Consider the following 17,341-nt stretch of genomic DNA (forward strand, 5'->3'; position numbering starts at 1 on the left):
TAAACATAGCTGTGAGTTCTACTGTTGATTTTTTATGATTCAACAATGCCAAGCATTTAAGTGATCTCTGATCATGGTCAGTCAAGATTTTTTCCAATCACATGTCTTCCACAAAGTTGATGGTTCACCACTATCCTTCCAGGGTTTAATAACACTTTAGAAAGTTCTTAACTCAATTCCACTAATTTCAGCAATCTCCTTCGTTGCTTTCTTTGCTTGATGCAGACTAATAATTTGACCCTTCTGAAACACAGTGACATCTATTCCATGACCATGAGATTTGTCTTCCAACATGGTTGTTAAAGAAATGACAAGTTACTCACTGCATCAGTTACAGTTAAAAGAATTGTTGCCAGCTGAAACATATTAATCACTGCAGTAGTTATCCAATCTAAGGCTCTGAAGCAGTTACAGTTGTGGTCAGAAGTTTACATACAGTGACATGAATGTCATCTTGGATATGAATGTCATGGCAATATTTGGGCTTTCAATTATTTCTCTGAACTGTTCTTTTTCTGTGGCAGAATGATTGTACAGTATACAGTACGTCTTTTAAAAAAAACCTAGAATTCGGTGCACAATTTTCTTTGGGTTTTCTGAAATCAACACAGGGTCAAAAGTTTCCATACAGGTTCAAAAACAAATAAAGTCAAACGTAAATAATTTGTGTTTTGCCCATCACTGTCAGGTTTAAAATGTTTCAAAGATTGCATCTCAGTATGACTGATTGGAATTCATTGATGTACTTGTTGGTACTGGCTTTGATAAATTTTGAAAGGAGAACTGTATCTCTTTGTGAAGTACAGAATTATATAATCACACATGGAATTTCACAATGGCTATGGCATTCTAGTGTTACAGAATGAAAAAGTTTTATATATATACTGTCGCCTCACAGCAAGAAGGTCCTGGGTTCGAGCCCAGCGGCCAACAAGGGCCTTTCTGTGTGGAGTTTGCATGTTCTCCCCATGTCTGTGTGGGTTTCCTCTGGGTGCTCCAGTTTCCCCCACAGTCCAAAGACATGCAGGTTAGGCTAATTGGTGGCTCTAAATTGACTGTAGGTGTGAGTGTGAATGGTTGTTTGTCTCTATGTGTCAGCCCTGCGATGACCTGGAGACTTGTCTAGGGTGTACCCTGCCTCTCGTCCATAGTCAGCTGGGATAGGCTCCAGCTTGCCCATGACCCTGCACAGGATAAGCAGCTACAGATGATGGATGGATAATAATAACTGCAAAAGCTTCATCCCACCTGGCCAGGTTTTGCATCTTCACAGATTGAGGCTTCATATGGCGTGGCCAACTCAGGTGGGTTGTCATTCACATCCAGAATACGGATGCTAACTGAAGTCTGAGAAGCCATGGACTGGTTATCTGGAGAAAGAAAGAACAAGAGAATGGGAAGATAGATGATAAAGGGCATAAGTAGGTAAGAATGAATAACTAATATTAATGTTGCATTTATTTTCTCCTTACCACAGCTTTCTTATACAGTATAACTAAAATGGAATATGCCATATAGACAATATCATAAACATGTGATATATAGGTGATTTACTGTTGTTACTTATAAGCCAGTAAAGTAATCACAAACCTGGTTTAACTATTATTCTCTCATGGTTAACTTAGCGGTAAATTTGTTTCACATCATTCTGATGATGTATACTTTGTTGATGGCAACACTATTGCAGCTTTAAACCCAGAACTTGCCTGTCATATAAAGTCTCATCTCATCTCATTATCTCTAGCTGCTTTATCCTGTTCTACAGGGTCGCAGGCAAGCTGGAGCCTATCCCAGCTGACTATGGGCGAAAGGCGGGGTACACCCTGGACAAGTCGCCAGGTCATCACAGGGCTGACACATAGACACAGACAACCATTCACACTCACATTCACACCTACGGTCAATTTAGAGTCACCAGTTAACCTAACCTGCATGTCTTTGGACTGTGGGGGAAACCAGAGCACCCGGAGGAAACCCATGCGGACACGGGGAGAACATGCAAACTCCGCACAGAAAGGCCCTTGCCAGCCACGGGGCTCGAACCTGGACCTTCTTGCTGTGAGGCGACAGCGCTAACCACTACACCACTGTGCCGCCCCATATAAAGTCTAATAAACAAATAAGAAACACTTTCTTTACTGAAGATTAGTGCAAATGAAAACCAGGCTTTAATTTGATTTTAAAATTAGATACAGTTAAGTTTTTCTACATATCCACTGAGCGCTAGCTCCTCCCCACATTTTGAAGGCAAATCATGACAGAACAAACCTATTTTTCACATCAAGCTTGGCTAAAGTTTGTGGCAGGAAATTTTCATAATTAGAACAGTTTTAATCACAGTATCCAAAAACCTTCAGAATATAATTTTAAGATATTACGACATTGTAAAATCACTGGGAAGACTGTCACTGTTAGATTCCTTTCAGGCTAACATGAGTCGGAAATGTGCAGTCATTATTATTTTTAGACTTATTATTAAAATCAGTTGTGTATTTTTTTTTACATTCTTAACATACTGAAACACAGCAGTAAAGGTACATTAATGTGTTGAAATAAAAAAAAATCACGATTATTATTACGCTGTATACCATAATCTCGTTTTTTTTTCCTCATGGTAATTGCATTTTTTAAACAGCAGAGGGGGTAGTAACATACAATAGCAGGAATGCATGTGACTTCACCATAGGCAGACGTAAGACAGATCTAATGGTACGAACACACACACACGGGAAAGAGCTGTTGTGAATTTGACTGTACAAATAGATTTAACATAAAATCAGAGCTTTTTACAGAAAAGCTGAAAAGCTAAATTAAAAGCTAAACTACTGAAAGCTAAAGTAAAGAGGAGCAAATAGAGGTTGTACTGTACAAATGTTCATCAATGTTTATCAAGAAAAGGCATGTTTTTTAAAAAAAAAACTAATAAAAGGAATACTTTAGTTAATAGGATATTATGTTTTACGCCAACCTTTACAAATGTGGGTAAATGTGGTTATTAAGAAAATGAAAGGGGGGGCATGGCCTAAAGGTTAGAGAAGTAGCTTTGGGACCAAAAGGTGGCTGGTTCGATTCCCTGGACCAGCAGGAATGGCTGAAGTGCCCTTGAGCAAGGCACCTAGCCCCCAACTGCCCCCCCCAACTGCCCCCCAGGCTGCTCTGGGTATGGTGTACATCTCTCTGGATAAGAGCATCTGCTAAATGCCCGTAATGTAAATGATTTTTTAAACAAACAAACAAAAAACAAATAAGTTGGTCCAGAATAGGACATGTTACTTTTTTGTAATAAAATTTTTCTTCGTTTGATTTTTTAAAAATATACAGTGGTGTTTGAAAGTTTGTGAACCCTTTAGAATTTTCTCTATTTCTGCATAAATATGACCTAAAACATCATCAGATTTTCACACAAGTCCTGAAAGTAGATAAAGAGAACCCAGTTAAACAAATGAGACAAAAATATTATAATTGGTCATTTATTTATTGAGAAAAATGATCCAATATTACAGTACATATATGTGAGTGGCAAAAGTATGTGAACCTCTAGGATTAGCAGTTGATTTGAAGGTGAAATTAAAGTCAGGTGTTTTCAGTCAATGGGATGACAATCAGGTGTGAGTGGGCACCTTGTTTTATTTAAAGAACAGGGATCTATCAAAGTCTGATCTTCACAACACATGTTTGTGGAAGTGTATCATGGCATGAACAAAGGAGATTTCTGAGGACCTCAGAAAAAGTGTTGTTGATGCTCATCAGGCTGGAAAAGGTTACAAAACCATCTCTAAAGAGTTTGGACTCCACCAATCCAGTCAGATAAATTGTGTACAAATGGAGGAAATTCAAGACCACTGTTACCCTCCAACAAAGGTCACTCCAAGAGCAAGGCGTGTAATAGTCGGCAAGGTCACAAAGTACCCCAGGGTAACTTCTAAGCAACTGAAGGCCTCTCTCACATTGGCTAATGTTAATGTTCATGAGTCCACCATCAGGAGAACACTGAACAACAGTGGTGTGCATGGCAGGGTTGCAAGGAAAAAGCCACTGCTCTCCAAAAAGAACATTGTTGCTCATCTTCAGTTTGCTAAAGATCATGTGGACAAGCCAGAAGGCTATTGGAAAAATGTTTTGTGGACAGATGAAACCAAAATAGAACTGTTTGGTTTAAACAAGAAGCATTATGTTTGGAGAAAGGAAAACACTCATTCCAGTATAAGAACCTTATCCCATCTGTGAAACATGGTGGTGGTAGTATCATGGTTTGGGCCTGTTTTGCTGCATCTGGGCCAGGACGGCTTGCCATCATTGATGGAACAATGAATTCTGAATTCTATCAGCGAATTCTAAAGGAAAATGTCAGGACATCTGTCCATGAACTGAATCTCAAGAGAAGATGGGTCATGCAGCAAGACCACGACCCTAAGCACACAAGTCATTCTACCAAAGAATGGTTAAAGAAGAATAAAGTTAATGTTTTGGAATGGCCAAGTCAAAGTCCTGACCTTAATCCAATCGAAATGTTGTGGAAAGACCTGAAGTGAGCAGTTCATGTGAGGAAACCCACCAACATCCCAGAGTCGAAGCTGTTCTGTACGGAGGAATGGGCTAAAATTCCTCCAAGCTGGTGTGCAGAACCGATCAACAGTTACCGGAAATGTTTAGTTGCAGTTATTGCTGCACAAGGGGATTACATCAGATACTGAAAGCAAAGGTTCACATACTTTTGCCACTCACAGATATGTAATCTTGGATCATTTTCCTCAATAAATAAATGACCAAGTATAATATTTTTGCCTCATTTGTTTAACTGGGTTCTCTTTATCTACTTTTAGGACTTGTGTGAAAATCTGATGATGTTTTAGGTCATATTTATGCAGACATTTAGAAAATTCTAAAGGGTTCACAAACTTTCAAGCGCCACTGTATATATCATGGGAAAATCTAATCATGAACCTAATATCTTGAACTGAATCGTGATTTGAGTGAATCATTACATGCTTAATGTTAAGTATTATTTACATTAATTTACTTTATGGCAGTTGGCAGAAACCCTTGTGCAGAGCAACTGACAGAAGTGCTTTGAAGTCTATATCAATGAATAAAGACATCCTCAAACTGGTTGACTAGGTCAGTCTAAAAACCTTGTTCAGGGTTTAGTATAGTATGAGAAACATTTTTAAATACCAAAGTGCTAATACTTTCACTCATTTAAAATTGGGTGGTTTGCCACCAAAGGTGTCATGTTCCAAGTTGTTCCAACTTGTCCAAGTTGTTCCAACTTGTCCAAGTTGTTCCAACTTGTCCAAGTTGTTCCAACTTGTCCAAGTTGTTCCAACTTGTCCAAGTTGTTCCAACTTGTCCAAGTTGTTCCAACTTGTCCAAGTTGTTCCAACTTGTCCAAGTTGTTCCAACTTGTCCAAGTTGTTCCAACTTGTCCAAGTTGTTCCAACTTGTCCAAGTTGTCAACACTTCTACAGTATTTATCTATATATAGATATGTTTTTATACAATACCTGTCAAAAGTTTGGACACCTAATTCAATGTTTTTTCTTTATTTTTATTTATTAAAATATGCTTCATGTCTTAAAGTAATGATGGCTGTCGTTTCTCATTACTTAGTTGAGCGGTTCCTGATATAATATGGATTACTCCAGTTGTCAAATAGGGCTATTTACTGTATTTTTATTATTTATTTATTTTTACTGTTTACAGTTTGATGGTCTCAAATGCATTAAGAAAGCAAGAAACTGCACTAATTAACTTTTGACAGGAGACACCTGTTTATTGTAAAGCATTCCAGGTGACGACTTCATGAAGCTGGTTAAGATAATGTCAATAGTGTGCAAAGTGTCATCAAGGTAAATGGTGGCGACAGTAAAGAATCTAAAATATGAAACATATTTTTCACACTTTTTTTTTGTTTCCCATATAATTTCATCTATGTTCCAGATGTTATCTCATAGTTTGATGTCTTCATTAAAAAATAGTCAAAATACACTATGAATGAGTAGGTGTGACCAAACTTTTGAATGGTACTGTATATATCTCCAGATCTATTGAAGGCCTAACAAATTATTCATCATTACCTATTATGTACATTAAAACTGATTCTGGTTCAGTAAGCTTAATTCCACTCCATTTATGCATGCAGCTCCGGGATAAACTTAGTCACATGAGGCTAAGATATTAAGGAAAGGGATTTCCGCAGCTTAGAGTGATGCTGCACATCTGCTGCAGGCTCACCAGATGTGAGAATGCCAAATATCCTGTCAGCCATGAAATATATTGGAAAAGCACTTCTTCTGATTGCTGCTGAACTTAGCACATAAGCAGCAAAGAAACATTGCAATACAAGAAATGGTTTGTGTGCTGGAAGTGCAGAAGTGTTTCAAGGATGCCAGAGTAATAATATGTTTCTAGCATAAAGGTCATTTAAGAGTGCAGGAAATTATTTGATGCTTGAAGGGTTTTATCATAGAAAAAACTATCTGGAACACAAGCACTTAAAACATTCTTTATGAAAACACCATTGTGAATATTCAGTATGATATAAAATGTATTAATAAATGTCTCAATTACTCACTCTCACCCTGTACTGTTGGACTCAGGGGCCACAGTTACACATAATTTAGTGTGGACTCTCACATCTGAAAGGGGGTGTTTTTAAAGAATTCTTAAGCTAAGACATGGTCAACCTCTTTCCTAATAGATAATCGGCACAGAAAACTATAATCGGCACAGAAAACTCAGGAATTAAAATCAGTGCAAAACTAAAACTAAGACAAACATGAAAGTATGAGTATTGTTGTTGTTAAATAGATTCATTAATTTTTTTTTTTTTTCCCCATTCTGCTTCTCCTGCTGGGAGCTGAGGTGACAACAGGCTGAGAATGTGTGTCTGGAATATCCCAAGCAATATATTCCTATTCCATGCATGTTTTCAAGTCAGCTGTTAGGTGTAGTTCCTTCAGGAGCTCCTGGGTCTACCATGGGGTCAGTCCAGTGGGACATGCCTAATATTGTTCCAACAAGCACAGATTAGGGTACGGCCTTATAAGGTACCCAAACCCCTTTAACAGGCTCCTCTCAACTTGAAGGAGCAGCAGCACTATTTTGAGGCCCTTCTGGAATCTTCTTCTCACCCTATCATAGAGTCTCAGCCCAGCAGAGGAACCTCATTTCTGCTGCCTGTACTTGTGACCTTATTACCCACAAATTGTGACCACAGGTAAGGATAGACCAAAAAGTGAAAGCTTTTTCTGAAAACTGAACTCCTGCTTCACCATCAGTGGTTGTAATGCTATTGCTGCTGACCAAAGCTATTAGTCAATCTCACTATTAAATATTTGCTGGGTTCTGAGAGAAAGGCAGACCTCCTGAAGTTCTCAAATTAAAGAGATGTCAGCATTGAATGCAAGATTTAAAACTTCATTATTCCTCCAAACCATGGTTTATTGTAAGGAATGGATGGTGCAGAGATGGTCTGCAGCTCTGAATGTGGGCCTTATATAGTAGCTTTAAGCACAACTGTCTGTAATTTGGCCATCAAGCAGCTAAAAGAAGTAGATCACTTGTCATAAGTACATTCCAACCCCACTATAATGAACTACTTGGGGGACATCCAAATAGTTTGTTATACCGAAAAGTTCGTAAGACTGAAATGCAACCATTTTAGCACATTATCCTCATCACAAATTTCTCCTTCCAAGTCACTTTCACAGTTCATTAATGGAGTTAAAGAATCACAAATGGAGACAATGATTTCTTTGTCTGTTATGGAAATGATTGCGGTTACCGGTGTATCATTGTCAGTGTCCACCCACTGACTCACTATGTTTTCTAAATCTTCACTATTCAGTTCATTCATGTATTGCAAATCACCGATGATGTAATTTATGTTGTGCCGTGGGGCTCGGTGGGGGTATAAACATACCACCAGTATGCTTTAATTAGGTGTTAAGTTTAGCAGTATCAGCAGTCATTTTGTCCTTTTATCGATCCTTTGATCAACATTCTCAATAATTGCTAGTGATTGACACCTAAACTTGACTAGTTAAGCCTTTGTTTTATAGTGTTAACACATTGTTAACTTGACTGCAGACTTGATTACTTGGTGTTTGTCTATGGTGGGAAGAAGAGTGCATGGCTTAGGTGGGGTTTACATTAGACCGTATCAGCGGATCATCAGATTAACGTTTTTAAAACGATTAGCGTGCACACAGCAACGCCAATACATGATTAGCGTGCACACAGCAACGCCAATACACGGATACGCTCAGCTCTGCAGGCATCCTGCGCTCCAAATCACTCCGCCCTGAACAGCGAGTGCCCTCTGGAGGGTGCGCACTCCGGCCCTGCGCAGCTCACAGAGCGCGCGAGTGAAGCGCACGAGCAGTGATTCGGGACTGAGCCGCTGTGTGTGTGATCCCAGTGCATATCGGGTATGCGCGTCACTTACCACTTGCAAGTGGAAGGATGGCAAGCCTAAAGACAATCATAACTACACAATGGGCAGTATTTGCATCAGTATTTGCAGTATTTTCATACTTTTATACTCTTTAATGAAAGGTGATACAAGGCGGAAGTCCACGCCGTTTTTCAGCAGTCGCATCACATGACCAACGCCAGCGAATTAGGAAGGTGGATGTCACAGTGACGTTGTCCAATGACGACGCCAGCTAGAGCTCAGCACTGCGTATCCACATATCCGCGTATTCTCAATGTTTACACAGCACCGGACCAGACACGATCTGGATTGAATACGTGGACCCTGGCGGATTCCCGTTTCCTGGCGTTTTAATGTAAACGGACAGTGCATCCGTGAAGAAAATGAGACAGATACAGTCTAATGTAAACTTGGCCTTAGTGTGGCATGTAAGCAGGCGAATGATAGATGTAATTGCAGGAAGTGTTTATTTACAAAGAATTCAAAAATGTAAGATAAAGGCAGAGTCATGAGACGGACAATGGTCAAGCGAAGCACAAACAGAATGGCAGAGGCAAGACAAAAGGTAGAGTTTAAATACACAAAACAAAGTCAAAACCAGAAAGGCAATACACAGACACAAGGCTTGGTAATGTGAGATACTAGGTACAATACATATGCTTTACCAAGTCTGTGTGTTTACCTTATAAGTGCACACTGTGATTGTGTGCTAATCCGGAGCAGGTGCATAGTAATTAGTCCTAATGGCGCTCCATGCTCCAAGCATGATGTCCAAGTGAGATGTCCAAGTTCAGTGGGGCCTGACTGAACTAAATGTTTTGGCCAAGTGGACCAACTGTCATATTGTTAGCAGTTCCATTCTTCCATTTATTAGGCTGGGATAGGCCCACAAGGGTTGGAGGAATCCACATACTGCCAGGACTGATGGTCTGTGAGCTCTTGAATTTCTGCTACTCTTATACCTACAAACGCCTTGATGTGGCACGATTTAGACTTCAGCCATTTAAGGATTATGGTGGAATCTGTCCACAAAGTAGTGTGGTGAAAAGTGATGTTAAGCTCTGTCTCTAGGTGTTGGGCTAATTGGGCACCACTTTGAGAACCACATGGTTCTAGTCATTTGACTGACAACTGCCTGGAAGGGACCACTCAAAACCTGGACATTACAAAGCTAGTGTGACATTCTTCCTTATACTTACTGAGCAGATAAGCAATAGCTCTCTTAGCTCACTCAGAAGCATTGCAAAAGACATGTAGGTCTAGAGTGATGACATTGGGTCTACCTGCTAGAGTATTGAGGTATTTCACCTGACGTCACAGGGTCACGTGACGCCCCGGTGTCCGCCATTTTGAACGTCAAGCTAGCTAATGTCAACAACAGTAGCTGGTATGTTACTGTAGCAATGTTTACGTTCAGTCATTTGGATGACTGTTAAAACCTTTCAGTCTCAAGTTTTTCCTTTACTGGATTTACTAGTTTACTGAGCTAGCGCGCTCGGGCAAGCCGGCGGCCGGCTAGCGCGCTCGGGCAAGCCGGCGGCCGGCTAGCGCGCTAGCTCCCAGCTTGCCCGAGCACGCTAGCTCAGTAAACTAGTAAATCCAGTAAAGGAAAAACTTGAGACTGAAAGGTTTTAACAGTCATCCAAATGACTGAACGTAAACATTGCTACAGTAACATACCAGCTATGATGTTGTTGACATTAGCTAGTGCTAACAGCTAGTTGCTAATACACTGCTACAAATACACTGACCCTAATAATATAGTTCTTGGTCATTGTCTGGTAACAGCAAATTTATAACAGGCCATGTCTCAGACTAAGAAGTTATTTCAATGACATTTAATAACATTTTGTTTATCCTGAGGACCGAAAGTAAATGAAAATGTGAACAAACCTTAGCTGTAATAAGATGGTGACCACCAGCTCCAGGGACGACCCGCTGATGTAGGCATGTTACCCAGCCTGACACAAAATATTTTTAGGCATCCAAACTCTTATACGCTTTCAGATCAATACCTGTGTATGGCGATGGGTTTTTAACGACATAGGTATACAGATCATGTGGGCCGAAGTCAGGTAAAGACGAGGGCTTCGTGTACTTCCGTACGTCAGTGAACAATCCTGGTGGAAGCAGGTAAACGTCGTTCTCTAAGCCTGCTAACCTCAATTTTTGCAAATACCTCTCCTTCTGCTCGCCCTGTAAATGCCCTACGTCGCTGGATAGTGAAGGTGTTTTCTGCATCTCGCTCCTTTTTCTTTTATGTTTTTCGTTTGTCACCTTCCTCGCATTCAAATGGATTCGAGCCATGCCGTCCAAAATGGCAGCATCACATGACTTGGTCACGTGGGTGAAATACCTCAATAACATTGGGAAATGGAAATTGAAGATTGGGCACCTCTTTCCATCAGCGTAAAGATCTGCAGGCAAGAATGGGTCATCCCAATCCCTTTGTTTGAACCATAGTTGTTGGACAAGGATTTTAACTTGGGTAGCATACATGATAAGGAACACTAAGGGGTCATATTGTTGGGCAAGCATGTGATAAATCTTTCTCATCGTCAATGGGAACTGTAGTAGGGGCTTGTGCTGATAGCTCAAGACATCAGAGGAGCAGTTCTACTTCAGACCCAAGGTGGATTCTACTGGATCAGCATGATTCTGTGAGAGCCATAGTTCTAGGCTTTGCAACTGAGCATTTGGAAGCAAGGGAGCTACCACAGACTGACGATTACTAGCCCACTGGGATGTTTGGAAGCCACCTGTGGCCAGAAGTTTTTGTATTTTATCAACTAATGGTCTTGCTTCTGGAATGCTAAGGAGGTTTTCTAGACAACTGTCAATGCAGAAATTATTTTCTACAGTCTGTCTGACTTCCTCATAGCCTTCACAGTGATCTCAGGCATGTTTCTGAACAGCAAAGGATTCACAGCAGGGACGGCTAATGGCAATGAATGGTTGCCATTCATAAACATCAGATACTAAATCCCTCTTCATGTTGCCATTCAGTAGCATCCAGTAGCAGCATGTGGTAATATCAATGGCTTGTTTCATAAACATCAGATACTAAATCCCTCTTCATGTTTTGCCAAAGGAATTGAAGCAAGGGCTGATCCTCAGGTAGCAGTCGGACCTGGTGAAACAAGCCATTGATATTACCACATGCTGCTACTGGATATTGGTGAAAACAGAGAAGGACCCCAATCAGGGAAGGACTCGGAGTTGAGCTAGGAAGTAGCTGGTCATTCAAGCACATGCCCTGGAATCTGAATGAACAACTGAGCACTGGGTAGGCTTTATTGTTGTGATAAAAAAAAATGATGGGATACCAAGTTTCTTATTAGCTGTTAATTGTTTCATGGGGAATGTTCTTTTGCAATGCCAGCTTTCTCCAGTTTTAGTAATTCCTTTTTGTATACTGCTGCCTTCTCCTCATCTTTGAGGAGCTTCCATTATATACTCCTTAAGCCTCACTCACAACCCGCCGTAAGTGTTTTGGATACGCATGGGTTGCAGGGTTTGGTAGCTTGCAGCCATGCCGCAGGATCACGGTGAACCTGGGGGAAAGTTTGGGGGAGGAGTACAGGCAAAGTACTTGTCAAGTACAGGTTGCATGCCTGACTTCATCGAGGAGTGGGAAAAATTGCGCCATTAGCCCGTGGAAAGTGTATGTCTGACGCATGTGATTCAGTGAGTGTGGAGTCCGTGTGACTTGCATTTCACCAGTTTCCTGCACTATGAGTACGGGACGCACTTGTGAAGCATGTGTGACGCATGTGATTAGCATGTTCCAAATCACTCATAACTTGCGTGTGACGCAAGCCAGGAGTGGGTATAAAACCAGCGTGTCTGCAGCATTCTGCATCTGTCTTTCGACTGAAAAACATTGGATATTTTATGGGAAAAATTTTAAAATTTTCACTTTAAAGTTTAGAAAATGGGACCCAAGAAGAAGCGAGCAAAAGTTAAGTAACCCAGCCTGAAACAGCAGAGGGGGAGGAAGAGGAAGAATTTGATGATGATGGTAGCAGCACCGTCAAGCCCTGCATGGACAGGGAGAAGTATGCCTTCAAGCTGGCAGAAGGCACAGCACCCCGCCAAAGATATTTTCACAGGTAAATAAATACACATGCTTTAAACATTCATTTAAGTATCTATATGCTTATGTAATTAATATTATATATGCTGATTTTCATGTATGTTTCAGCTAACGATGCCCAGAAGTGAGGACACTGCAATCCCATCATCGCTGTCAGTCCATTGTGTCATGCTCAGTGACAGTGACAAGGACATCCCAACACCCCCTTCCACCACTCAGCAGGAGTAGGAGCAGGACAGTAGCTTGGAGTCAGAGTCAAAGTGTGTTTCAATGCTCAAACTGTTGGGCTATTTAGTTGGGATTTTTTACAGTGTAATAAAATGTGTTATTCCCTTATACTCATGTTTTATAATTTGATGTTTGCATGATAAATTAACATATACTCAAATAAAAACAGCAAATGAGGTGGTCTTCTTCCCTTCTACAATGCTACACGCTACATGATCGGTTCCTTGGTTCCTCCCCAATATATATACCCAGAGTCTTGCCCCTTGTGTCACATGCGGGTCGCGTGCGCTGCATGCAGGTCACATTCGCTGCATACAGATCACGTGCACTGCGAGCACGCCACACATGGGGTAGAAAGTGAGATGTACTTCTGTCTTGTGGGCAGCACAAATAGCAAGTGTGGAATACTTGTGTAGTACTTCTGAGGCACTCGTACAATGACCGTGCGTCATCGTCTTACTGTCATCACAAAAAGCCCCTACTAGCCATGCTGCTGACTTGGTTCAGGCGTACAAAAGGAGTATGGGTCCCTTATGTAGTGTATGCATTCTTGATTTATCACAAGACCTGTAGAATTTGCATATGCAGGACCAAAAGTCTCCACGGGCAGCCTGCAACTTTCTACAGTGCTGAACACACGCAAGTGTCATGCAAATCTCAAGCATGGTTTTGCCAAATTTTTTACCATAGACCGCCCATAGCAGCACGTATGACGGGTTGTGAGTGAGGCTTTCGATTTGGCATGGTAACTTCCATTAGAGCATTTAGCTTGGGAACATCACTAATCAGCAGGAGGGGAGTCACATATCACTTAATTCCATCAATAACTACCCTTTCAGTTTGGCCTCCAGCATCTGAATAGCCTGTTTATCTTGTTGACTTGTTTCTCACTGCATAAAGGTAATCATCCTGTTTCTTTCACTTTTCTACGACTAAGCAATGATTCAGACGGACTGATGGAGATTGTGAACAGGCATTGGTGAGCTGAAGAATAACATTTAGGGAAACCCTCATGACCTTGAAGGGTCAAGCCAAGCTGTGTGTGTATACTGATAGGACTGCCCCTAGAACTTCTTCTCACAGGCTTTCTGGGTAAGATAAGTTGTGAATTGAGTCATTCAAGACAAGAGGTTGAGAGGCTGGACTTTCTTGAAAGACTGAAAGGGGCTATAACTGGGATATGGGTAGCAGCATTGAAGTGACTGAACTAGGTATGTCTGGTCAGTGAGGTCAATCACTTTTCTAGTGAAAGCATGATAAATGGGGTATCTGCCTGTAGGTTCTAAAATTGGAGACCTCTCAAATTGAACACTTTTCCAACTAATGTGTGTGAGATCAGCATGAGGGAATTTACAGCACACATTCACTTTATGATTTGTAAATAAGATCAAGTTATGTAAATTCCTTGATCAGGGGTAAGGTTTCTCCCCTCACATAAAGTGAGAAGCACATCCTTTTCCAAGAGAAATCAGTAGCCTCTGAATTGAGATGCTGATTCTTATCCTAGCTGCTTTGGATGGTGCCAAGATGGTACATCCTGCAAGAAACAGGCATGTTACCTCTAGCCCCCTGTACTGGGTACCTTTTCAACCTTGACTGCACCTTTATACCCTGTCCATAAAAACAGATGGAGTGGAGACAAAACACATTTATAACAGAGTCCAACACCCACCTTAAGCAGTTTTGCCTGAATGCCAAGAATGCAGATGACTTTCACAACACTCAAAGTACACAAAGTAGTGATCCAGATACCCATAGTCCTGCAGCATCTCCCACAACAAATGACGAGGTCCATGATCATAGGTGTTCTTCAAATCCACAAAACACATGTAGACTAGAATCAGCATGCTCTCATGACCCCACACAAACCTACAATAGAGTAAAAAGCTTGTCCATTGATTCATTGTCTGGGCAAAACCTGCATTGCTCCTCCTGAATCCTAGGTTAAACTGTAAGAGGAATAAATTTTCTGGTCCCACTTAAAACACACACACACACACACACACACACACACACACACACACACACACACACACCTGTTAGCCAGTAAAATGGCACTGTCCCTGAATCCTTTGCAACAATGAAGAGACATCATGTTCAACTATCTGAATTCAATTAACCATCAGTTAACATTTTAACCCCTCTCGACCTGAGTTTACAAACTTTATGGCCAAAAGTCTAAAGATACAATCACATCAGTCATTGACCTTTAGACCAAATGCTCTTATGCATAACCTTGTGTTCAAACCAAATGTTTGTTATTGACAATACATGGCTTGCATATTTCACTATTTGGGTTCAGAGCTAGGAGGCCATTTCTCCCAATCACACCGCTATAAGTATTTCTATCATTGCCCAACGACCAACATGAACAGTGAAGTCTGCCAGTAGCAGTATGGAGTCAGATACCTTCTTGAGCACCTGCACCACCTTCTCCAAGAAGGCTGAATATTCTGACTTGATATTTACTATACATATAAATAACTGAGTTCTTAGACCAGTGTACCTCATCCCTAGTTTTAGGGACCATGATCTTGCACAGTTCAGCTTCGTCTACTGCCAGCGTTCTTCAAGCGTGATAATGACAGGATCAGGTGTGTTAAGAGCAGAATGTGTCAGGTGTGTTGACAGAAGAAAACCTGAATCTTCGCAAGGGAGTGGGTCCCTATGAGTGGAGCTGAGCATAACAGATTTAGTAACAGATCCTCAGCCCATCTTTGCTCCTCAAAGACTAGGCCTTTTCTGGACACTGATTTTATACCAAATCATGATTACAATCACCTGTTTACCTGTTGACATTGCCTGTTTCAAATCACATTATTATTAAATTGTTTTACCTCATTATTAACCCTAAATTGGCCTGTCCCAACTTTTTTTTTTTTGGAATGTATTGCAAGCCTGAATAGATGTATTATATAAACAAATGAAATGAAGGTGACCAGACAAAACATGAAATATCTTGAGTTCCTACTGTCTGCAGTGAAGTACAAGTCAAAGCAAATTTAGAAATTACTTCTTTCTTTTTTTAAATTGCATTTTCCATGCCATCCCCAACTCCTTCTGATTTATAATTTACTAATCATGGAAGTCACTCTGGGAACAGCAAGTGTGTGCAAAAATTATTATGATCAAAAGGTACTGAATTTGCATTAGTCAATTCAAGACAAAATTATATAATTCACTTGATTTTAATAATGAGAACTTTTATCATGATTTTGCCTTTATATCTCATCTCATTATCTCTAGCCGCTTTATCCTGTTCTACAGGGTCGCAGGCAAGCTGGAGCCTATCCCAGCTGACTACAGGTGAAAGGCGGGGTACACCCTGGACAAGTCGCCAGGTCATCACAGGGCTGACACATAGACACAGACAACCATTCACACTCACACCTACGGTCAATTTAGAGTCACCAGTTAACCTAACCTGCAGGTCTTTGGACTGTGGGGGAAACCGGAGCACCCGGAGGAAACCCACGCGGACATGGGGAGAACATGCAAACTCCGCACAGAAAGGCCCTCGCCGGCCACGGGGCTCGAACCCGGACCTTCTTGCTGTGAGGCGACAGCGCTAACCACTACACCACCATGCCGCCCTGCCTTTATATCTCAATAAAAAAAAAAATCAATCACTCACACTTACCTTATGAATGAAAGTTTCATATTGTATTTAATTGTTAAACTTGCATTAAATGTGTTAAAATTGCAAGATTTTTGTGTTAAACTGCACAGAATGCTATCGTCTAAATTGGATAGTGTTTTGAGTTTCAGATGCTGTTTTGTTCGATGTTTATGATATGTATGCTAATAATATGGCTGCGAATGTAATGTGTGAATTATTAGTCTCTATTTCAGTGGTTTCCCTCCAAAAGATACAACCAGTGTTCAATCTCTTGCCTCTTCACACTCAGTCTTGGCCTTGTGCAAACAAACTCATTGTCTTCTCTGCATAATTTGATTACTCTCTAAAATCTTTATTGGGGTTGATTTTTAAAATATTGCTTGCTGTAGCTACCGACCCTGTGTTAGATTCTATGAAAATAATACTAATAATAAGTTTTAACTCTGAATTATATCTCTCATTTGCATTTTTTCTCCATCTCTTTACATTAAACAGCTTCATATCTTAGATACAGACCTTATAGTTAGTATCTTTCCCTATGTGTATGACATGATACTCTTCCCTTCAATTTACCTGCAATGCAGCCTGCAATTTGATATCAAACATAGAATCAGAAGGTGTAAAAATTGTATGTCACTCTTTCAACAAAGACAGGATCTGGCAGGAGCTGAGTTACTCTGGAAAGAACTCAGTGAAATAGGGATAAAGGGGAAGCAGATCATTTTTCCAAACAAAATTCCAAAATTCCAGAAAGTACATGATACGTTTGTTGTGTTCTATTGCTAAAATGCAGGACATGGTCTGTCATCCTTGACTTTTGATATACAGTCCAGCCAGAGGCAGACTTACCATTAAGCAAAGGAAGGCAATTGCCTAGGGCCCCAAGCTAAGAAGGGCCTCATAAAATGCCTCACAAATTTATAGTTAAAAATTTATAGTTATTATTATTATCTTTGCAATT

The 17,341-nt window shown here is 40.6% G+C and overlaps 1 protein-coding gene across 1 annotated transcript in view; it reads right to left on the reverse strand.

The window, feature by feature from the left end:
- The window catches only part of LOC132884591 (cadherin-22), a 186,844-nt gene that overhangs the window by 96,034 nt on the left and 73,469 nt on the right, over positions 1-17,341 (reverse strand). The window contains exon 5 of the mRNA XM_060918441.1: positions 1,249-1,370. Within this exon, the coding sequence (XP_060774424.1) occupies positions 1,249-1,370 (122 nt within the window). The remainder of the gene's footprint in view (positions 1-1,248; positions 1,371-17,341) is intronic.

The sequence above is a fragment of the Neoarius graeffei genome, chromosome 4 (genome assembly GCF_027579695.1).
Source record: "Neoarius graeffei isolate fNeoGra1 chromosome 4, fNeoGra1.pri, whole genome shotgun sequence".
Lineage (NCBI taxonomy): Eukaryota > Metazoa > Chordata > Actinopteri > Siluriformes > Ariidae > Neoarius > Neoarius graeffei.